General features: G+C 39.1%; 3 protein-coding genes across 3 annotated transcripts; 2 read left to right on the top strand and 1 right to left on the bottom strand.

Moving 5' to 3' along the window:
- Positions 1-699: 699 nt before the first annotated feature.
- Positions 700-2,233, top strand: LOC107788092 (uncharacterized). The gene is made up of 3 exons (XM_016609752.2): positions 700-780; positions 930-1,420; positions 1,708-2,233. The coding sequence occupies exons 1-3, from the start codon at positions 700-702 to the stop codon at positions 2,231-2,233; spliced, it is 1,098 nt and encodes a 365-aa protein (XP_016465238.2).
- An 11,678-nt stretch (positions 2,234-13,911) lies between these two features.
- On the top strand, positions 13,912-14,892 carry LOC107784776 (3'-5' exonuclease-like). Its single transcript, XM_016605957.2, has 2 exons — positions 13,912-14,511; positions 14,815-14,892. The coding sequence occupies exons 1-2, from the start codon at positions 13,912-13,914 to the stop codon at positions 14,890-14,892; spliced, it is 678 nt and encodes a 225-aa protein (XP_016461443.2).
- A 1,056-nt stretch (positions 14,893-15,948) lies between these two features.
- On the bottom strand, positions 15,949-20,262 carry LOC107784775 (peptidyl-prolyl cis-trans isomerase FKBP62). The gene is made up of 13 exons (XM_016605956.2): positions 19,875-20,262; positions 19,687-19,773; positions 18,257-18,517; positions 18,092-18,166; positions 17,929-18,009; positions 17,657-17,851; positions 17,461-17,559; positions 17,183-17,358; positions 16,974-17,096; positions 16,732-16,878; positions 16,521-16,648; positions 16,314-16,431; positions 15,949-16,227 (listed from the first exon to the last, which is right to left on the bottom strand). The coding sequence occupies exons 1-13, from the start codon at positions 20,044-20,046 to the stop codon at positions 16,177-16,179; spliced, it is 1,713 nt and encodes a 570-aa protein (XP_016461442.1). The 5' UTR covers positions 20,047-20,262; the 3' UTR covers positions 15,949-16,176.
- Positions 20,263-24,158: the final 3,896 nt, after the last annotated feature.

Here is a 24,158-nt window from a genome sequence, read left to right as displayed (position 1 = left end):
AAGTGATATGTCCATAACTTACATGCATAGCATTGGTGAAAAGCACACTAAAGTAGCTCCCTTTAAAATAAAGAATTATGATTGTTTGAGATATTATTTGGAAGATGAAAATAAGCCCATTCTAAGGGTATCTGTGGTTGAAAGATTGGTAGAATTTCCAAATTCACCTCTAATGGAACAACATGATAGCCATAGATTGGATGATATTGAAGAAGATCTTTTGAATAGCGATATTCCAAAAATGGATCCTTTGGATATGGATATACCATAAACCGAAGAAGAAGAATATGCAAACTTTCCTGGAGTTGAAAGAAACTCACAAGAGGTAGAACCGACAACACAAAGCAGCCACAATTATGAAGATGGCACGAAGTTTTACAAGGGTTTAAGTTTCAAAAACAAGCGCGAGCTAGTTGTGTCATTGAAGCTTGCTTCCTTAAAGGCTCCTTTCAGTTTCAAATCAGTGAATAGTACTAAATTTGTGTACTGCATCAAATATGTAGACAATAATTGCAAGTGGTGGTTGCGAGCCGTCAAATATATAAGTACTGACAGGTTTATATTACGAGGTACAAGAATGAGCACACATGCGGGTCACAACATCTTACAGAAAAGCATCCACCCGCCTCAGCGGATGTCATTGGTGAATACATCCATTCTAAGTTTGAAGAGGGCAAGGGTCCATCTAACAAAGAAATTATGGAAACAGTTCGTTTGGATTTGGGTTGTAATGTTAGTTATTGGAAGTGTATGAAGGGAGGTCATATTGTAAAGGCTATGGTAAGGGGGACTCTAGAGCACGGGTATGAAATTTTAGATGCGTACCGCTACGTGCTTAGGAAGGCAAATGAAGGAAGCAAGACAGCACTGAAGCTTGATAACAAAGGGAAGTTTCAGTATTTTTTGTAGCTTATGAAGCTTGGATTCAGGGATTTTTGTTTATGAGGAAAGTCATAGCTATTGATGGGACATTTTTGATGGGAAAGTATCGTGGAGTGTTGTTGTCTGCCGTGGCACAAGATTCAGAGAACCATATTTTTCCTGTGACATTTTGTGTAGTAGACAAGGAGTGTGATGCCGCATATGAATATTTTTTTGAACAATTGTCTAGCATACACCCCGACAGCGTTGAGTTGTGTATAATTTCTGATAGGCACATAAGCATAGCAAATGGGATCTCAAAATTTTACCCTCAGGCTCATCACGGATTTTGCATGAGGCACCTTGCTGAAAATCTTCGCAAAAAATTTCATTGCGGAGATTTGCTTCACCATTATTATTCCGCAGCTAAAGCATATAGGATTGATGAGTTCAATGATCATTTTCAACAAATCAAAGATAACGATGTAAGATTTGCCAAATATCTTGAGGAGGATGTTGGGTTTCACAAATGGAGCAGAGCGCACTTCCCTAGTAACAGGTACGTTAATGTGAACTCCCCTGGTAAAACATCTTTGAAACATCTCTTAAGATGTTTGACACATCTCTTATGAAACAGGTTACTGGACTTTCCAGTTCAAACATCTTACGAGATGTTTTAAACATCTAAGAAGGTGTTTCACACATCTTTTAAGATGTTTCAAACATCTCTTAAGATGTTTCATACTTGACATGAAACATGTTACTGCATTCCCATTTCTGCAAGATGTTTGACCCTTATTGCTTATATTCCAAATTCTCAAAAAGTCTTATATGTCCTTATTTCAGGTATGAAGTATTGACCACAAATATTGATGAGTCTGTTAACTCAATGTTTCTACTCGAAAGAGAATTCCCCATCACTGCCCTATTCGATGCTATTAATAGGAGGTTTGCTCAAAAATTCCATGAGAGGCGTATGCAGTTCCTCGACACTCCAACCATTTGTGTCCCTTCAGTTGAAAAGAAGATTAATAAAAATGCAACATTTGGCAACAAGCTATTGGTCCATCCAATAAGGCAACAAGTGTTCAGCATCACCGGTCATGGTGCGGTTGCAAAGGTTGATCTACACAACAGAACATGTTCTTCCAGAGAGTTCGACCTAGACAAAATACATTGCCCACATGCTATGGCAACCCTTAGAGTTGAGTTTGGTGATCAATACGGAACAAGCATTTATGACTATACTTCTGACTTTTATTATATAGACACATACGTGAATGCATATGTCATAGAAATTAATCCAGTGCCTTCTGAAGAATGTTGGGATGTTCCTCCGGAGCTTGTTGAGAGAAAAATACCTCCACCTTAATGTGAAATTCAACTGGGAAGAAGGAAGACAAAGCAGATTCCAGCAAGCGGGGAAGTAAAAAAGAAGCAAAATAGATGCTCCATATGCAAAAGGACTGGCCACAAAAGAACTACTTACAAGAAGAGAACTGAAGGAACAAGCAACTCCGTTGTGGCTTAATAACATTGTTGTTGTACTTGTTTTGATAATTTGATGTTGATTTTATTGGAGAACTAAATGATATCTAGATCTGTATAATTAACGTTTAATTAATCATAAGATCATTAGGTTGACGATCAACTATTTGAAGTATTAAGTAGGTTGATATTTAATGGTAGTTTGATGTTGATGTTACTACCGTCTAATTTCTTCAAACATCTATTAGGATGTTTGATATCGATTGTCGTTAAATCTACGAGATCAATAGGTTGACGATCAATCATTTGAAGTATTCAATAGGTTGATATTTACTTTTTCATAATGTTAATAGGTTGATTATCAATTATCAAACCTATTTACTAATCAATTTAATAGGTCGATGTATAATTATCCAAAAGATCAATAAGTGGATGATCAATTATTCGAAGTATTAAATAGGTTGATGTTCGCAAGGTCAATAGGTTCACAGTCAACTAGTTGATGTATTCAATTATTCTATGTTTAATTATCCACAATATCAATAAGTGGACGATCAGTTATTCGAAGTATTAAATAGGTTGATGTTCGCAAGGTCAATAGGTTCACGGTCAATTATTTGAAGTATTCAATTATTCTATGTTTAATTATTCATAAAGTTAATAGGTTGATGATAAATTATTTGAAGTATTCAATAGGTTGACACATAATTATCCACAAGATCAATAGACCGACGATCGATCCTTTGAGTATTTAATTATTCCATGTTTAATTAATCACAAGATCATTAGGTTGACGATTAACTATTTGAAGTAATAAGTAGGTTGATATTTAATGGTAGTTTGATGTTGATGTTATTATTTCCTTGTATTTTTTTTTCACCTTCAACTACCGTCTAATTTCTTCAAACATCCTGATAGATGTTTGAAACATCTGTGTTAGATGTTTCAAACATCCTAAGGATGTTTCAAATATCTAACGCAAATGTTTCAAACATCTATTAAGATGTTTGATATCGATTGTCATTAAATCTAAGAGATCAATAGGTTGAATATCAATCATTTGAAGTATTCAATAGGTTGATATTTACTTTTTCATAATGTCAATAGGTTGATTATCAATTATCAAACCTATTTACTAATCAATTTAATAGGTCGATGTATAATTATCCAAAAGATCAATAAGTGGATGATCAATTATTCGAAGTATTAAATAGGTTGATGTTCGCAAGGTCAATAGGTTCACGGTCAACTATTTGATGTATTCAATTATTCTATGTTTAGTTATCCACAATATCAATAAGTGGATGATCAGTTATTCGAAGTATTAAATAGGTTGATGTTCGCAAGGTCAATAGGTTCACGGTCAATTATTTGAAGTATTCAATTATTCTATGTTTAATTATTCATAAAGTCAATAGGTTGATGATAAATTATTTGAAGTATTCAATAGGTTGACATATAATTATCCACAAGATCAATAGACCGACGATCGATCCTTTGAGTATTTAATTATTCCATGTTTAATTAATCACAAGATCATTAGGTTGACGATCAACTATTTGAAGTATTAAGTAGGTTGATATTTAATGGTAGTTTGATGTTGATGTTATTATGTCCTTGTATTTTTTTTCACCTTCAACCACCGTCTAATTTCTTCAAACATCCTGATAGATGTTTGAAACATCTGCGTTAGATGTGTCAAACATCCTAAGGATGTTTCAAACATCTAACACAGATGTTTCAAACATCTATTAGGATGTTTGATATTGATTGTCATTAAATCTAAGAGATGACTCGATTAAACATAACTTATTAATTTAACAGTTATCGGGAGAAAACATCGTGATAGATGTTTAAAACATCTATTGAGATATGTTCAATGTTAATGCCAAACATCCATAAAGATATGTTGCAAATATCCATTAAAACCATTCAAAAAATTAGATAATATCTGTAAATCATATCATGGTTCCATATTCTTGTGAAAGATATCCACGGCCATTTTCTCCCTGAACTCGCTAACAATGTTGTCATTCATCTTGTCCATCAGAGTGTTGGTGATGAGGTGCTTAATAAACATTAAGGACCATGCTCCACAACTACTAGATGTGTCATCTCGTGGAAGATCAAAGACCCTTTCAGGTATCCAATCATCGTTCAAGGATTCTTTAGGCAAGTGCATGAAAAGGCCACATGATCGAAGGTATCTTGGAAACATTGTGCCAATGGGATACATAAATTCACCCAACTTTTCATCAGTATACACATAGGTATTACAGTCGCAAATAAGCATCTTTGACTCTTCAACAAGAAATACAACTGTAACATAATGGTTCTTCTCAATGTTGTATACACAGAAGATCCTCTTCGCACCATTCCAAGGTCGGCCACCACAGAAAGGCAACTCTCCTAGAGCATACTTTAGATCATCCTTATGAAATTGTTACTCATTCAAGATCATGGGAAGAGATAGAGCAGCATTCACCTTGTCCACCCCATCACACAATCTACTATAGCATTCCTTTAAGATACAAAGAAAATTACAATCCAGGATGATATCTGCTTGATCATAGTGCTTGGGATACCTTCTATGCCTGATACGCATAAGGGCCAAGAAATCCTCCATGTGCTGCAGAATCAAAATAACTAAATTACTAATCCACATACTAGTATTAAACATCAAACATCCATAAATATCAGTCACAGATCCATTAGGATATTTCAAACATCTCACAGGATGTTTCAAACATCTCACAGGATGTTTCAAACTTCTCACAGAACATCTTACACTGGAGCAAGTAGAGATACAAAAAATTTTGAACATTGAACTTACAAAGACTAATCTTATTGTGGATCAAACAATTCAGCAAACTATACACAATTAATCCTAGAGGATGTTTCAAATTGGGAAGTAAAAATCAAATCAAGATGAAAGGGTTACGATTATGTACCTTATCCTCCAACCAAAATTGAGAATCTTGAATATTCTTAAAGTCTTCATAATTGAACATCCCCCACGTGAATTGTATCTGAGGCCCCCTATTTTTGATAAATGTCGTCATGGGATTTCTCCTCTCCCAGTCAATCGGTTTATAAATATCAACTTTCAGCCTCTCCTTACTGAGTGCTTTGGAGGTTTCTTCCTTTCTAGTTTTCTTTCTCTTTTTGTTCCTTTTTTTTCCTTCAGTGTAAGGAGATTGAATAGCTCGGGAAAGAACCACAGGTCTCTTTTCTAGCTTTTTAACCAAATCATCCATTGTCATCTGCAAATAGTTCAACTGACTCTGCATCGCTTCCCTCCACTTTGTTTGCTCTTCTTCCTTTTTCTTTTCCTTTTCCTGACAATCAGAGCATGTGCAAGGACAATGGATACTAGATGTACCTGTAACAATACGATCTTTTATTTTATCACCCATTTTTTCCATAGAAGCATCTCCTCTGCTATCATCATAATTAGAACCATCCCCCTGTCATTATCATCATTAAAGCGCATTCCACCATCACCACCATCGTCATCAACAGCTTCTTCTCCCATTTTACCATCTCCACCAATAGATTTTTCTGCTCAATCATCATATCCTCCAACCACATGGCTATCTCCAACTTGTGGGGTTTGCAAACTACCCTTCTCTATCTTAAGGGCACCACCCAAATGCCTTAAGACTGTCACTCCATCCAACTCTTTACTTAGGTTATCTATCATCATGTCCTCTTTGTCAGATAAGATAACAAGATTTTGGATGTAATGCTTCATCTTTTCAGCTTTTGTAGGGTAAAGAAAAGGGTGTACCACCTGGGTAGATAACAAAAAATATTAGAGGCATGCTTGATGTTCAAACATCCTATGGAGATGTTTCAAACATCATGTGGAGGATGTTTCAAACATCCCGTGGATGTTTCAAAGATGTTTCAATCATCTAAATATTTCAAACATTAAACATCTGTCAAAATGAGCCTTACCAGACGATCTTTGATTTGAAATGGGTCAGGCCTGTCTTTTTCTACTTTTTCAAATAGCCATCTCGTCATCCTCGGCAATGTCCTCTCTTTTGGATAGTCTTTTGGCCGCAATTGAGGTATAGCTTCAAATGCCCAAGCCTACATTGTGTGATAAAAAAGTAAATAGAAAATTGAATAAATAACACTAAAATAGAAGTAATGAACAAGATTTATTTAGTTACCATGAAAGCCCAAGGAAATCCGTAGAGTTTATACGAGTCACCCTTATATTGTTGACGCTCTTTCATATCATTCATAAGATAATCAACAGTCAACCGGAAACTATTTCGGCCCCATGGATAATTATAAAAAGCCTCTTCTGTGGAGGCCAATCTAACTGTAGTTTCAGATACACCACAATTCGAATCATTTGCCAATAAAATATAGTGGACAAACCAAATCAAGCATAATGCATACTTGTATTCTTGTATTTTTTGGATTTAGATTTGATCAACTCAAGCACCATTTTACCAGTCACAGACCTTTTTCCGTTTGGCAATACGTTTCCACAACTCTTCACCATCAAGAAGGTACTTTTGAAGCTTCGAATTCGTGTAAGAATATCCACAGTTGAGTCTAGTCATTATGGCAAACTCACGAAGGCCGAAACAAACTGTTAATCTTTTATAATCAAACCATAACTCCTGGGTCTTCTCAGACAATACTCTATGGAGTAGAAGGCCATGCACTATAGATGCTTGAAATAGTGGCTTCTCAGGCAAATCCAAAAAAGGCCCGAAAGGACTATTCCTAAACTTGTTTCTAGGCCTTCATCCTGCAACAACTTTCGGAACTCACCCATACATGCTAATCCTAATGAGGATCTCACAGTGATCTTCTTGTTGAATGTCTCATTATCATCTAAAAATGTCTTGTACTTTAAGGGTGGAAGTTCCGATCAAAGCTTTACAATTTCAACCTCGCAATTGCCAGACTCATCCTCAGGCATCTCATCTTGTACCTCGCAATGTCGAACAGTCATGTTTAGTGAACATCCTAGGAAATATTTCAAATATCTAGACATAAACTTCAAACATCCAGAGAGATGTTTTAAACATCTAGAGAGATGTTTGAAACGTATTAAGTACCTTAATAGATTGAGAAGGTGCATTATCATTCTTTCTCTTTTTTCTTCTTTCTGTCGCTGCCTCTTTTTCTTCTTCTTCACTTGAAGCTTCTTCTTCAGTATTTGCTACTGATGCTTCATCATCAATATCTGTCTCCTCTTCTCTTTCATCAATTGTTGTCTCCTCTTTTGATTCTTCTTCCTCAACATTTGTCTTTTCTTCTCTTACTTTCCTTTCTTCCTTTTTTTCTTCCTTTTCTATTTCCTGTTCTTTTTCCTTCTCAATTTCCTCTTCATTTTCATTTTCTTTTCCTTCTTCTCCAGCATTCCCTCCTTCTACTACTTGAAGAGGTTTGGCTTCCATTTCAGCTACAATTGATTTTTGTAGCTCATCCTCTTGAGATGTCTTAATTCTTTTGCTAGATCTTTTGGAAGGAGATTTATCTCTTCCTCTTCCACCTGTCTTTGACACACGTCCCTCCCTACGTCTCTTTGCCATTTTATCTGCGCAAAAAAAAAAGTAACGACCACCAATAAAATTAATAAATAATTTGTTCCTTTACATAAAAAAATAAAACTATAAATATTTAAGTATTCTTTGGTGAAACATCTCAGTGAGATGTTTGAAGCCTCATATAAGATGTTTCAAACATCTCATTAAGATGTTTTAAGATGTTTGAAACATCTTAATGAGATGTTTGAAATATCTCTAAAGGTGTTCCATTGAATGGTCATACAAGATTGAGCTTAAGAGGCAAAATCAATTTTCTGCCATCTACAAATGCTAAGCAAGATAGTAATTTAAGTTTCTAGCTAGTTAGATGGAATTTGAAAACAAGCTAGCAATGTTCATATTATAGTTCTCCAAACTTCTTTATTTATACATCTCTTTCAATAATTTTTTTAATCGCTAAAATAATCAACCATCTCATTGTGATTATCAGGTATCTTTTGGTGAAACATCTCATGGATTGTTAAACATCCTTACAAATGTTTCAAACATCTTAATAAGATGTTTCAAACACTCAACTCAAAATATCATTAACCAAACCCAGATAAACATTGCAATAAGTTCATAACACATAGGAACAACAATAACAACACGAATATTTAACAATATTTTAAGATGTTTCAAACACTCAACTGGCATGTTTGAAACATCTGGACAAAAAAGCATTCCACAAATCCAAAATAGAGCAATATAATTGTTTCAACATCACAATAACTAATTTTATGGGCACGTGGAACAACCACATCAAAGGCTACAATTAAAAAATATAAAAATACCAAATTTTCGCTCAAAAATATCAACTACACAACAACTCTAGAATTTATGCACAAAAACTACACAACAACAACAAAACGATACAAAAACACCCCAAAAAATCAATTTAAGGTTGAAATAACAAGTTTAGGGTTTATCAATATGGTAGAAAAAAGAAATAAAAAAACTTAACTTGATAATGGAATCTCTACTTCAAAGCAAATCTGAATGGAATGATGCCGATTTTTGAAGCCCTATAGTACTCTTGAATTTGGAGATTGAATTTGAGAGAAAAATTGAAGAAGTTTGGGGGAAAATCACATGAGTAGAGTCATGGGCTGCTTTCCAGACACACCCCATGACCCCTTGGTCGTTCCCCATGGCGGCCTAGCAAGCCTCACAATGCCTAGAGCCATGGTCGGCCCCGTAGTCTTGGCTGCACCAAGTGACAAGCGCGCATGCGCCTCTGTCGCCCCACCGATGCCTCTCGCCAGCGCCCAAGGGCTGGCCAATGAAAACAGCGCTGCGCGCCCTGACAATGTCGCGCGCGCAGATCCTAATGCCTCGCCAGCGCCCAACTGCAGGCCCATTCCAGCAGCGCCTCGCGCACAGACCCTGATGCCAAGCACCAGCGCCCAACCTCAGGCCAACACAGCAAGTGTCGCGCGCGCCCACAGCTACGCGCGCGCAGACCATGACTCGCAAGACAAAGTTGCTGCCATCGGACTTAGTTCTACCTTGTAATAAACTAAGTCCTTTTCATTGTAATTATAGGCTAGTTTACATCATTTTCATTCAGTGTGCTTCTACAGATTTATTAGGACTAGTCATGTAATATTGGTTTATTTTTTTTAAGCATTATTAGGGGGGATCAAACAATCAAACATTTTCAAGCAAGCAATTTTCTGTACTGGTGTCTCTCCCCCTCGACACCGCATCTTTTGTAATCAGCATTTTAGTCATCAATAAAATCATCATCATCATTCAAAACCCAATTCTCTCTCAGCTTCCGCAATTGCTCGTGACATTGGTTTTCTCGCACGGCACTGACAATCTAGTATAGCGTGCGGAGGGGACCTCATTGGCGGACAGCAACCGCACTGACATCGGTTGCTTAGCCTTATGTTGCCCTTTCAAAGAACATCAGGAAGGCGTTGCGTAACAGTTGGTATCAGAGCCTAGGCTCGACATCGGACGAGGGAACACATTTGTCATCATCAGCATTTCTGACCATGGTGAATCATGGGGAGCGTCTAGCATCCCTAGAAGAGACGGTTGACTGATTATGACCCATCGTGGATACGGTGCCTGATCAAAACAACAACCTAGTGCAAAGGTTGGATGACCTGTACCGCTGAATGCGGCAGGCAGAAAATGACATTGCAAACATCAGTCGTGACTCTGACGATGACCGACAAACGGCATCCATCGAAACTGCCACTATTCAAGGCAAATTTGAGGACCTCCAACAGGAGCGTGCCGACGATTTAGCCCATTGGCAACAAGAGGCAGACAGACTAACTGCCATGCAGCAAACCATAGACGACTTGACAGGCAAGCTCAATGTTGTCAATGCTACCCTACAGAGCATACTTCGAGGATGCGACAACCACATCAAGGGTGCAGCAAACCTCACCCCCATTCCACAAAAGCTTAAGATACCGGAGCCAAAGCCATACGACGGATCCCGGGATGCTAAAGAAGTGGAAAACTTCATCTTCGACATCGAACAATACTTTGATGCCGTGGGCCATTTGGAAGAATCCAAAAAGGTAGCGACTGCTGCCATGTATCTTCAGGGCGATGCCAAACTTTGGTGGCGGGTCAAATACGAAGACATCAAGGTCGGTGAAGATACTCTCGAGACATTGGGTGAATTGAAGGTAGCCATACGCCTGCAGTTCTTCCCCGAAAATGTGGAATACAATGCAAGGAGAAAGCTACGAGAACTCCGCCACACCAAATCAGTGCGGGAGTACGTGCGCGAATTCTCCGCACTCATGCTAAACATACGCGACATGGGGGACAAAGACAAACTCTTCGCATTCATAGAATGTTTGAAACCTCATGCATGTATGGAACTACAGAGACAACGGGTAGACACCCTGCCCAAGGCCATTCAAGCTGCAGAATGCCTTGACGATTATCATTTGGGAACTCAGAACGACAGGCCCCAGCCGTCTGTCCGAGAGGGATTCAACAGGAACCATCCCAACAATGGTGGCCCAAGCAAAAGTGGGGGAGATCGGAGTGCATCCAAAACTAAGACTCCTCCCTCCAGCAGCAACAGTGCTGCATCCATCAATAACAATCAGGGGAGAAAGCCTCCCTCAGAATGTCGTCATTGCGGCGGGGCACATTGGAACAATGAATGCCCAAACATAAAGGTCAATGCTCATCAGACTGTCGAGGATGAGTCAGACGCATCAGACACATCAGAAGAAGACCAGGTAGGCGCCTTCAATGCAATTGTTGGCTCTATCTTGCATGTCTTAGCGGGGACCAGTGCATGTCCTCCTAAGAAAATATCAGTCCCAATCACCAAAAAAGGGAAGGAAAAGATGAACGAGAGACCTCCTAAACAAGCGAGGACCCTAATGTTCGTCGAATTGAAAGTGAACGGCAAGCCCCTTCACGCATTGATAGACACGAGTGCCACCCACAACTACTTGTCGTAAACTCAAGTAGAGCGCCTGGATCTTGTTGTGCAAAAGAGCAAAGGCCGCGTCAAGGCTATCAACTCACCACCCCAGACATTGGGTGGAACAGCTACAAATGTCCCAGTGAAACTTGGCCCATACAAAGGAAGCATCGACCTGCGCATCGCAGTCATAGATGACTTCGACATCATAGTGGGTTTGGAGTTCATGAGGCAAACCAACACCATACCGGTACCATATGCCAACATGCTCCTGATGATGGGAGAAAAAGGGGCCAAGCCCTGCACCATACCATGCTTTCCCATAAAGATGGCCGCTGAAAACATCTCGACCATGCAGTTGGAGAAGGTAGTCAACAGACATGAACCCCTGGTTCCGGCTACCCTTCGCAGCAACAATCAGCCATCATGTCATCGGCCTCAAGAGACTGGTGACGCTCCTCAGCGTGTGAAGACTTGTCAGCTATGCCACAAGGACAAGTCGGATCACTCATCATAGAAAGGACCCTCACAGCCATTACATGTCCCTCAGAGACCATGGGAAAGTGTTTCCCTCAGATTCATCACGGGATTGCCCCAAGTCGGTAATCTTGCATCCATCATGGTTGTCATAGATCAGTTTTCAAACTATGCAGCCTTCATAGCAGCCCCGCAGAACATCTCAGCAGAAGATACAACTCGATTCTTCTTCTCGCACATTGTCAAAACATTGGGGCCTGCCCAAAGACATTGTTAGTAGGCACGACTCACGCTTCACTAGCAACTTTTGGACCCATCTCTTCAGGTGTTTTGGGTCAACATTGAGTCACAACTCAGACATCCATCCAACATCGGATGGCCAGACAGACCGGTTAGATGACATGCTGGAGGAATATCTCCACAACTTTGCAACTGGATCACAGAAGCATTGGGTGAAGCTCCTGGATGCTGCTCAACTGTGTTTCAATTCTCAAAAGAGCCATCATACAAACAAAAGCCCTTTTGAAATTGTTACCGGACAGCAACCGCTTCTCCCGCAAACGGTGAATGCATCAACCATGCCGAAATCTCCTCGAGCTGCCAACTTCTCGAGCGAATGGGAGCGCAACATGGGGATAGTGCAGAACTATCTCGTCAAAGCCCAAGAGCGGGCAAAAAAGATTCACCGAACAAAATCTTTGCTTTGCCCAACATCAAACAGGGGAAAAAGTAATGTTATGCATCCCAAAGCGATACTTGTTTGCAGAGAGGAACCATGACCCTCGCCTGCAACAAAAATACATCGGGCCCCTGCCCATCGAAAAACGCATGGGGAAGTCCACATACCAGGTGAAAACTCCATCCTGGTGGAAGATCCATCCAGTCTTCCATGTCAGCCGCATGAAATCATTGCGTCGCTACAACAGCAAGTTCACAGAACAGAGGGGCGCAGACCTCCCATCCAACAACCACCAGAAGCATCATCATCATCATCATAAGGCTCCGAGGACGGTGCCAACTCAGGTGGGGGAGAATGTCATGGGCTGCTTTCCAGACACGCCCCATGACCCCTTGGTCGCGCCCCATGGCAGCCTAGAAAGCCTCACAATGCCTAGCGCCATGGTCGGCCCTGTGGTCTTGGCTGCACCAAGTGACAAGCGCGCATGCGCCTCTGTCGCCCCATCGATGCCTCTCGCCAGCGCCCAAGGGCTGGCCAATGACAACAGCGCCGCGCGCCCAGACAATGTCGCGCGCACAGATGCTGATGCCTCGCCAGCGCCCAGCTGCAGGCCCATTCCAGCAGCGTCTCGCGTACAGACCGTGATGCCAAGCACCAGCGCCCAGCCTCAGGCCAACACAGCAAGTGTCACGCGCGCCCACAGCAACGCGCGCGCAGACCCTGACCCGGAAGACAAAGTTGCTGCCATCGGACTTAGCTCTACCTTGTAATAAACTAAATCCTTTTCATTGTAATTATAGGCTAGTTTACATCATTTTCATTCAGTGTGCTTCTACAGCTTTATTAGGACTAGTCATGTAATGTTGGTTTATTTTTTTTAAGCATTATTAGGGGGGATCAAACAATCAAACATTTTCAAGCAAGCAATTTTCTGTACTGGTGTCTCTCCCCCTCGACACCGCATCTTTTGTAATCAGCATTTCAGTCATCAATAAAATCATCATCATCATTCAAAACCCAATTCTCTCTCAGCTTTTGCAATTGCTTGTGACATTGGTTTTCCCGCACGGCACTGACAATCTAGTCTAGCATGCGGAGGGGACCTCATTGGCGGACAGCAAACGCACTGACATCGGTTGCTTAGCCTTTCGTTGCCCTTTCAAAGAACATCAGGAAAGCGTTGTGTAACAGTAGTAACGTCTGGTTTGGAAAAAGGAAGAGAGAGAAAGGTTTGAAAAGTGAGATTAAAAGATGGGTTTTGTTATTTTGTAATATTTTAAATTTTACCCCAAACTTTTTTTATTTCTAATTTGACCCAAATCACCCCTAATCCTGATTAACTAGTCGGCCCTTTTGTTAACGATAAAGGGTGCTAACACTTCAAACGTCTTTTATAACACATTTTTACGAGAGTCTAGGTCTTGCTTTTGAACGCCATGAGTGTGACGATCAGAGACTACGAATTGACCTTCAACAGTCACAAACTTTACGATGTCTATTTGGACGACACCGAAATCAACACCGTCGTCACTCGTGATCCCGGTATGGTGTGCACTTGGATCAACAACACCGAAGCTGCAAACGAATCCCGTCGCCACCGCTTGATTGTCGGGCTTGACATCGAGTGGGAGCCAAACTTCTACTCACAAAACCCCGTCGCCACCCTCCAACTCTGTGTCGGAAGAACCTGTCTTATTTACCAAATTCTTCACGCCCCCAGTATCACCCGCCTACTCCGCAACTTCCTCCAGAACGAAAACTACAGATTCGTTGGGGTTGGTATTGATAATGACGCGCAGAAGCTGTGGGACGACTATGGGATTCAAGTGTCGAACAGGGTTGATCTCCGGGGGTGGGCGGCAGAGGAGTTGGAGAATGAGAATCTTCGTAATGTTGGGCTCAAATATTTGGTGAAGGAAATCGTGGGAATAGAGATTGAAAAGCCTAAGAGTGTGACTTTGAGTGCTTGGAGTGAGCGTTGGCTTAGCTATGATCAGATATGTTATGCCTGCTTTGATGCTTATCTTTCTTTTCAAGTAGGGAGGTTCTTAAGTTCCACAACAATTCAAATTTGACTGCTTATCTTTCCTACTGGTATTTGATTCCAATTTACGTTAACTCTGTCAAAAAGTACAATTCGCTTATAAAGTATTCCTTGCTAACTTTACTGTTTAACTGATAAGATTAATGTTGGTTTACTCAACACACATAAGGAGGATTATCAAACTGTTGGTATATGCTTAGCATTAGCATAATGTTGGTATATGCTTAGAATTAGGGAGATGGAGTACTATGTCTCTGGCTCTCTGCTATGAGATTGCGCAACTGGTTTACTACAGTCTGCAGCAACCACATCTCAAGGTCTTTCACATCAAATTCCATTCAATCTTGCACTTTCTGAAACAATTGGATCATAGCTACATTGGATATTATGCAACTTTGAATTGCTTCAATTGAACAGATGATCCAATTTAAGCTTTGGGTTGTTCTGGCCTTGGCGTTTTAGTGGGTCTTCAATTCTACTCCAACCTTTTCAATTTATGTGGAGTAGTTTGACTCGAACAGAGTTTAAAAACAAGAAATTTTGTAAAACTTATGGTCTTCAACATAATAGTATAGTATTGGAATGGCTATAAAAATATTCAATTGCATGGGTTGGGGGTTGTCATGACCCATGATCCGAGTCCTGAGACCAGTCGAATAAAGGAAAGATTGCAAAGATACTAGTGACGGTCAGTATTAGTGTTTCACCAATCTCAGTTAAAGGAAATACCATGCTGGAGAGAAGAGAAGGCACTCAGGACAGGCAGCATTATGAACTATAACCAATTCTGGTAAAACTCCCAGTTGTCTCTGCAGTTTTCTTCCTTCTTCTGCAAATTCTCATGAACTTCTTCAAACCTTATTCAGTCTTCACCTTTCTTCTTGACTCTAATCTTCTTCTCCATCTCTGATTAAGTCATCCCTTGCGCCAGTAGTAATAGTTAATGTGCCTATTTGAAAGTTACTATAGCGTTCCATTCATTCTAGAGGAAAGAGTAGAGTTATAGGATTCTAGCTGAATTCTACTTAATCTGATATCATTGGTTGCCTTGCTTGATCGAAATAGTTTCTATATAGTGTACTGACTGATTGTTAGTTGCCCTCGAAATAATTTGTATAGAGAATTGATTTGTTGGTCGCTGTTAGTTCACTCATGGAGTGTCACATTCTGTTTCTCTCCAAAAGAAACGAATGACAAGTTTTACTTTATCCCTCAAGTTTTCAAGAAAAGTATGACTTCAATTGCGACCTCCCAATGGGTTGAATATGCAGTGTGGTGTTCTATTGGGATGGCAGGCTTTTAAAACTTTGTCGTAGTATATCACAACAGTGTTATAGGGTCCATCAAGATAGCAACACATTTAAGTCTAAAAGGAAGATGTAGATCAGGTAGCTTTGACACTATCATCAAACTTTAAAACCCATGCAAGTAGAAGAATTGCCATGATTTCGACAATATTAGGCGAGCTCAGCAATTCCGAATTCCTAGTTCTTAGCGAATAAAATCTGCTACATTCCATACAAGAGATTAAATTTTTTCATAGCTAAAAACTAATTCCATAAACCCAGTGTGATTCTCCCGCATCAGAGATCCAGCACTCACTAGCATTCCCTACACAAAAGATGCCATAAAAATCATACTGGTCTGCTTATAACAGTCATGCCTTGCTATCTATGCTCATCGGTTGTGGTTCCTTGGAAGCAGAATTCTGCAAAAAGAGAAGCGCATCATGAACTGGTCACCAAACATGATGGAGCTGCATAGACTCTAAAGATCACAAAGCTTGAAACTTACATTTGAGTTGACATCCAACTTATTTAACTTGGCAAATATGTTCCCATAGAATTTCGCATCCTTCTTATTGTATTCCTTAACTTTCTCCTTCAGAGCTTTGTATTCAAGTTTCACGTCCCTTGTCATCATAAAAAAGGTACAACCTTCAACACCATGAAAGAAATGCAATAGATTTGGACACCAAGTACAGCAGAAACAATACTATACCTGTTTGCAGGATCAATCTCAAGAGCTTTTTTAATGTCAAATTCAGCCAGATCAAAATCCACCATGTTAATATATGCTTGAGCTCTCCGGTAAAGAGCTTTAACATTTGTACTCTCGGTCTCCAACACCTAAAGACACAGATCATTAAAAAGGTAAAGCGGGGTCAACGAAAATGAAAAAGCCAGAAGGGGTATTCTGAATCTAATGGAACCTTGGTACACAGCTTCTCCGCCTGCTTGTAATCTTTCAGTTTCAACTTGCAAGCTGCGTTATTTAAGTTACAAGTGATCTTCAAAGCTTTTGACTGTTTCTTTTCCTCCTCGCTAAAGTTAGTATCATATTCAATAAATTTAGCAGCCTGCATTTTATTTAAAATTTTGCTGTTAGGCAAAACTGGATCAGAACCCAGCAATTAATTCTTTACTAAGTAGGAGCACCGTATGACTTGCATACCTTTTCGTATCTCTTTGATGCTCTTGCATATTTACCAGCCTTAAACAGCGCATTTCCTTCCTCTTTCTTTTTTCCGGCAGCCTCAATTTTCTCCGGGGTATTCATATCCCATGATTCCTTTTCCTACAGGCCACATTAAAGATATGAAAATACAATCAGTGGCTGGCAGAAAAGAGTTATTATATGAAAAATTATGTCATATGACATACCTTCACAAACGAAACAAGCTCAACCTCATAATACACAGTTGAATTGGGAGGAACAATACCCAAGTCTTGCTTTGATTCAGATGAACCGAAGGCATACTCGGCCGCAATTATAAGAAGTGCCACTTCACCCTTCTTCATTGACATGACAGCTCTATCTAGCCCATCGATAACTTGTTCTGTTCATGGCAGATCAGCAGTGAGTGCAATCAAATAAGGAATTACAGACAACCAAGAAAAACACCAAATTATAATGACAATGAAGTAGTCAGGATGCATACCTTCATCTGTCTTAAACTCGAAAAGGTCATCTTCATTTTCTCCATCGTGGCCCTTCTTTAAAAAGACTGTGCCATCTTGCAGCTTGCCAATCAATTTCACTACAGGAGGCCAATTCAAAGGAATAGTCACATTATCGTGTATTTAAATTAAAAATTCAGATGTCTGCAACACAATAGTTAGTCCTGAGTAACTAACATTTAACCACAGCTCCTTCATTGGGTTTTTCATATCCTTCCCCTTCTTTCAAGATCTTCTTTATAACTTTCTTATCATCAGTGACACTTGAGACAGTCTTCCATGAGACTAACTCCAAGTTAATTTGCAGAGTAGCATTAGGTGGGACAGCTCCTCCATCAGTAGAGGCAGGTTTACCTTTCTCCCCAAAGCCATCTGCAGAAAACAAATTAGACATGTTATTGACACAGCTTTAACTACATACAAGAATGTTTCTTAGAAGAACCACTTACATTGTGGCTTCACAGTCAACTGGACTTTTTCTCCTTTCTTCATAGTTTTCACAGCCTTTGCAATAGCCGGGCAGAAGTGTCCTGTCCCAATAAGAGTGTTAGTGCACGATAGTGCATCTATAAACCTTGCAAACAAGGTGCTACTATGAAATCAAGGGGTTACCTTCCTGAACAGCAAACTCCACTCCATCTGATTTTCCAATCAATGAGCCATCTTCAAGCCGAGCTTCATACTTGACTGAATAAAAAGATCAAAGGAAATGCTCACTCAATGCTCCAGTACATAAATACACTCAGACCTCTGATGAAACTAAAAAACAATAGATACCTAGAACTTCGTCAAGATCCTTGGGGTTTTCCCATTTCTCTCCCTCGGTAAGGATCTTCTTGAAGATACCACCATCCTTGCAGATGTCCTTTACACTCACCCATGATAGCAGTTCAACATCGAATTGGAGAGTGGCATTTGGAGGGATAGTCGGAGGAGAACCAGACTCCCCATAAGCCAGCTCTGGAGGAATGGTGAAAATGGCATTTTCACCCTTTTTCATTGTCTTAATACCTTGATCCCATCCCTTAATTACTTGTCCTATGAGGAAAGAACGGCAGCATCAGCAAAACATGCAACAATATATCACACATCTTGATTCACAAAACAGAGATATGTCGATACATGACAGTTCCTCATAAAGAAAAAGTCATAACTTCTTGGTTTTAATAGGGCTTTTATTAATCAATAATCTCCAGTAACTAGTAAACTTATGAAGGAAACCAAATTCAAAATCATGAATAACTTACTCACAAATCCAACTGTACATATTCTTTTCCGAATACACACATGCATGGAAACACATGTACACACATGCATATGTGAGTGTGAATATCAACTCTCAATCTCTCACAGATATATTGTATATGCGTGCATATGCAGTAAACATCAATATACATGCTGCTGTATAACTATTTCAGATTCTCATGAACAACTTCCGAATCATATAGTATCATAAGGCTCCGTAATTATATGGTCTTAGTGCAAGCTCCTTGCACATCAATGAGAAAAACAAACTGACGGTATCAGTATATTTAAAAGTGAAAAGCTCAAGAAATTCACAAGGTCCATTGGTCGCGAAGCAAAAAGCAATTCTTTGAAGTGAAGCGCACCATCACAACATTAGGAAGAATACTAAACATATGTGAATTTGGTAATATAATGATTAACTTGCAATTAAGATAATTAATTTGTATCTCCAATATGCAATAATGATACCCACATACTCAAGTTATAGTGATCCTATTCGCATCATTATTTGAAGCACACATTTAAACCAAGCGCATGGGATATCCCCTCACACCATTATTTAGACCAAGCGCATGGGATATCCCTTCGCATCATTATTTGAAGCACACATTTAGACCAAGCGCATGGGATATCCCCTCACATTGAGGGGACAACAGGAAGGCTCTTCATAACATTGGACGGAATAGACAAATCAGGCCCTCTTGATGGCTTGGTACAAGGTTAGCTTGCAAGGAAGTCCAGCACTAACACAACGTCATATTTCTTAATACTAGAGGACTTCGATAAAATATTCAATAAATGTTTTAACTCATTGATTTTCATTCAAGCAGAAGCAAACATATTAACACGGAAATAAATTTCATTAACAATGTCGATTTACTACAAATATTCTATAAAAGACCTTCGTCTACGAGAAAGAAAGCAATGAATGTTAAAAAGGTAGAGGAAGTTTTTCCAACCTTGACCGAGAGTAAACTTGAAAGGAGTCCCCCTATCACGACTGGAATCGAACTTGGTCCCATCAAGCAGAGTCCCAGTATAATGAACTGAGAATTAATTGAAATCACAAATATCAGCACAAAAAAAACAAATTGAGATTAGTTAGCATCGTAAACAATTTTTTTTAGTAAGGCTAAGATTAACTTACCTTCGACTTCATCTCCAGGTTCAGGAGTGTCCCATTTTTCACCTTCCTTAACAAGCTTCTTCTTCAAACCTTCTTTACCGATCTCCTTCTCTTCGCCGACTTTCATTATCGGACTTTCATCCGGCAGATCCATGTCCTCATCCATCGCCGGAATATCAAAACCCTCATCCATTCGAAACAAATGCTATTGAACTCAATAAAGCAGTGAATCTCGAATGATTGACGTTGCTCAGTGAAGGCGTGGAGGAATGGGTCTTAAATTAATGGCGTAATGGAGAGAGTGTGCAATAGGCTTTAGGTTCTAGAGACTTCCAATAAGGTTTTTTAGTAGATTGAGTTTGAGACACCAATCGCAAATGACGCTTCTAGAATCTCGAATTTTGACGAAAAATAAGGGGTTAGCTTTGATCTAAATCTAACGGCAGTCCTTTGAAGTAGGGTCCACAGTGTTGACTACTTGCCCTTTCAAGTATCATAAATGGAGTTGCTTTGTAAAATAGGACATGTTAGTGAACTAGTTACTGGGTTAACCGAAAGATGAAATTCTTTAGGTTACTGACCACAATGTAAGTTTCATTTCGAGTCCAGAACCAAAGTGGCTTTTTTGGACTCAAAATACAAAAATATGTGAAAAAAATAAGTTGCGACCATTTTATGTATAGTGCATGTCGTTAAGGTATAACGCATGTCATTCATGTGTTATACTTCTTAATTGACTGACCCACAATAATTGATGAATATAGCGCATAGGTTTACTGTGCTATATATAACGCGTTTAATTAATGCTCTATACCCTCCAATTATTGTACCCTCCACATGTTTTTTGCTTATTTAAGGAGTTTCATTCTTTCTTCAAAAATTCGGTCTTCTGCATCCTTTTACTTTTCTTTTACTCATTCCAAAATATTTGTTTACTTAACTTTTTCCACATTTTGCCATAATGTCTGGAGAGTGAAAAATTAAGGTTGCGTTATATGGGGGGAGAGGAGGTTGTCGTGGAGAATAACTCAATACACTATAGTTGTTCTCAACAGTGTGTTGTTAAGTTGTCACTTACATTAGAGTACGATAGATTGGTATCGTTGTTATATAAAAAAATGAGTGTGAAGAAATGTTCGGTTAATATTAAAGTAACCAGAAGATATCCATATTCTCTTATTCAGCAAGAGGTTGCTTGTTATGTTGAGTTTAACTTCAAAGACAATGAAACTCTGAAAGATTTTTTGAGGATTCCGGATGAACATCGGGAACTTCCTGTGATAAAAATGTTGAACATGTATGTCAAGTCTGAAGACGTTTGCAATATTAAGGCTCCTTAAAATAAGGATAACCCTCAATCATCGGGTGGTATTTTTGGAGCAGTTTTATCTGAACAGGTTCCGTTTGAAAGAGTTTGGCCAGATCTAAACATATCTCCACGGACGAATAAGTTGCGGGGACATAATTTCTCTCAAGTTTACATAATTCACACACCGAGTGGTAAATTTCAATTTTCCTTTGTCTTAGTATTTTTTATATATATCATATTCGTACTAACACTCATATATTCTAAAGGGGTTACCGGCCAGATATGAATTTTACAAGTTATGTGTCACGACCCAAACCGAAGGGTCACGACGGGCACCCGATGCGTTACTCAACCGAGTACCAACGTAACATATCTTTCTTATCGTACTATCATTAGTAACTAGGCCAGCATGGCCACGACTTGTAATGTATAACTATAAGTGGGAAAGTACTATATCAATGAACCATTTTTCTTAAAACATGAATACATATGGGCCGTCACGGCCTTTGACATACTGTCCAAAATGAACCTCTGTCTACAAAGTCTCTAAGAGTATTTGACATCAAATAGGATAGGGTACCGACCTACCTATAAGTATGTAGCAAATTTCTGACATGATGGCTCATAGACTCGGCTGCACTCCGAAAGAGGTGGAGTCTTACCGATCTTTCGCTGAATGCTAACCTCGTCTACTATGAGGGCTCGTCAAACTGATCGTCTATACCTGTAGGCATGAATGCAACATTTCCAACAAAAGGACATCAGTACGAATAAGGTACCGAGTATGTAAGGCACATAAATAAGTATATAAAAGACATGGATGAAATATGGAGTAAATGACTTAACTTGTAAGTCTGAATAACTCTGTAAATCATGAAACACTTATAGTATCATGCATATGCATATAAATATCATGTCGTGCATAGGTACATGATTCATAACATCATCAAGCCTCTGAGGACATCCCATCATATCATCTCGGCCACTGTTGGCAAAATTATCAACGTATATCAGCTGATCAGGTGGTGGTGCATATATAACGACGTAACATTTTTCCATATCCCATATACATACATATATACGCGTATATAATGTCATCTGGTCGTGGGTCAATGTACATGTATAAATGAATGTAATGCATGAGAAGTACATCAATAAAATCTCTCGGAACGTCATAAGATCATTATGCCTTTGATTAATATCATGAAGTAAACTTTATCAACTTACGTATTTTCTAAGACTCATGAACAAATGATAAAATAATAGGACACATGGGGAATCAAGAACATAGGCATCTCTAGTACTTCTATGAATAGAGTCATTTATTGGAGTTGATGCATTTGCTCATTTCGTTTGCTCGTGTGGATCATGGCAAAAGAAAAGAAGGGATAGCCTTAACATACCTGAGCCGATTCTCTTGACAATCTCTCTAACACGCGTCAATTGCGGCAACACATAATGGCAGATCGAATTAGAGGAAAAACCATATGATATTCTTGATATCATAGCATGTTATTTCTTATTCGACTAATATTAACTCCATCGAAAAATAACACTTGCAATGATGAATAACCATTAAACCCCTTAATCACCAACGTTGCTGGTCTAAGTTATAAAGTGGTAAGAATGCCATGACTTCCTTCTTATTCTCCAAGTTATATTACTAATAAAGAGACCCAACTAAGGTACTTATCCAATGAGTCTTACGTGTAGACAAGACATTTTAGGTCTTATGACTCATTATTTATATTGGTGCCACCTTGGAACTTGACTTAATGCCATGTGGTAGCCCTAAAAAGATTCTTATCCACTTAATTCTACTTAATATCACAATTATCCCCATAATTAATCAATTATCCACATAATTAATAATTATCTCAAATTACTTAAAATACTACTCACTTTCAACACACTTTATATATCTTACTATCATGGTCATGAGGTACCTTGTATGGTACTAGTCCATAAATACCGGGTATTTTAGCTCGGGTAGTATTTTATCCCAAATTGACAACCTTCAACGAAATTCATTTTCTTTGATTCGTTTACCCTTTAACCTTCACAAATTTACTTATCACTTATTTGAAATAGTGTAATACTTATAATCCCAAAATAAATCTCATTCCCGAACTTACGACGAAACTTTAACGTATGAAAATGCGGAATGTACCATCTCATTTCCGAGCTTACATCAATTTACTTATGGCGTACTTCCACGTACAAAAACATAGGGTGTAATATTATGAACCAACAAACAATTGGAATATGCCCAATTTTGGTGTTTTGGATCATGGAGGTCCATCCGAGAATCATCAGTAACTCGATAATGTGCATCACGGGATATCAACAGATTATGAATTGTAAGTTAAGAGATAAAGTTAATATTTAATGTTGGGATGAATTTGAGAAACTCATTACTTTATTGGTCGTGCTGTGAAAACGAGCAACTTGAAGGTCATGTCCTTACTCAATTGCCCGAAGACATATTTAATCAGGATCTGGTAAATGCACAGAGTCAAGAAGATAATAGTGATTATGACAACAATACTGGTGAGTCTGGAGATGATACACCCTTCCCTGATGAGGGCGACGATGATGATGAAACGCACTTTGCCGATGAGAATGAGCAACCTAATTTGCCGAGGGAGCATGATGCCACCAATGAGCATGCTCTATCTATGCAGACTCTACCTCCCATTAGACCCAGAGTGTACAAGTCCCATGTCCCTTTCATTCAAGGGTGATTCCCTACCTTGATCAGTTATCCAGTATGCCGGATGTGGACGCCCTCACAAAATGATCTTGATGACATTCAGACATCAATGTGGGATGAATCTAGACCAACTGTGTTTTCAAAGAATATGCTTTTTGCTGATAAAACACGCCTTAGCAGGTCGGTGCAAATATACAGCATAAAAGAGTGTCGTGAGATCGAAGTTTATGAGTCATCTCCCCGAAAGTATATAAGGGTTATTTGTCGTAGATGGTTTCAAGGT

The sequence above is a fragment of the Nicotiana tabacum genome, chromosome 22, assembly GCF_000715075.1.
Source record: "Nicotiana tabacum cultivar K326 chromosome 22, ASM71507v2, whole genome shotgun sequence".
NCBI classification, from domain to species: Eukaryota; Viridiplantae; Streptophyta; class Magnoliopsida; order Solanales; family Solanaceae; genus Nicotiana; species Nicotiana tabacum.
Note: the sequence above shows the minus strand (reverse complement) of the source record. Positions and strands in the feature narration are given on the sequence as shown.

Coding starts and splice junctions, on each gene's coding strand:
- LOC107788092 (XM_016609752.2), top strand. CDS start 700: ATGGAAACAGTTCGTTTGGATTTGGGTTGTAATGTTAGTTATTGGAAG. Junction 781..929: donor GTCATATTGTAAAGGCTATG/GTAAGGGGGACT, acceptor GCTTGGATTCAG/GGATTTTTGTTTATGAGGAA. Junction 1,421..1,707: donor GCGCACTTCCCTAGTAACAG/GTACGTTAATGT, acceptor TCCTTATTTCAG/GTATGAAGTATTGACCACAA.
- LOC107784776 (XM_016605957.2), top strand. CDS start 13,912: ATGAGTGTGACGATCAGAGACTACGAATTGACCTTCAACAGTCACAAA. Junction 14,512..14,814: donor ATGCTTATCTTTCTTTTCAA/GTAGGGAGGTTC, acceptor GGTTTACTACAG/TCTGCAGCAACCACATCTCA.
- LOC107784775 (XM_016605956.2), bottom strand. CDS start 20,046: ATGGATGAGGGTTTTGATATTCCGGCGATGGATGAGGACATGGATCTG. Junction 17,852..17,928: donor GTTGACTGTGAAGCCACAAT/GTAAGTGGTTCT, acceptor TGTTTTCTGCAG/ATGGCTTTGGGGAGAAAGGT. Junction 17,359..17,460: donor CGAGTTTAAGACAGATGAAG/GTATGCATCCTG, acceptor TGCCATGAACAG/AACAAGTTATCGATGGGCTA.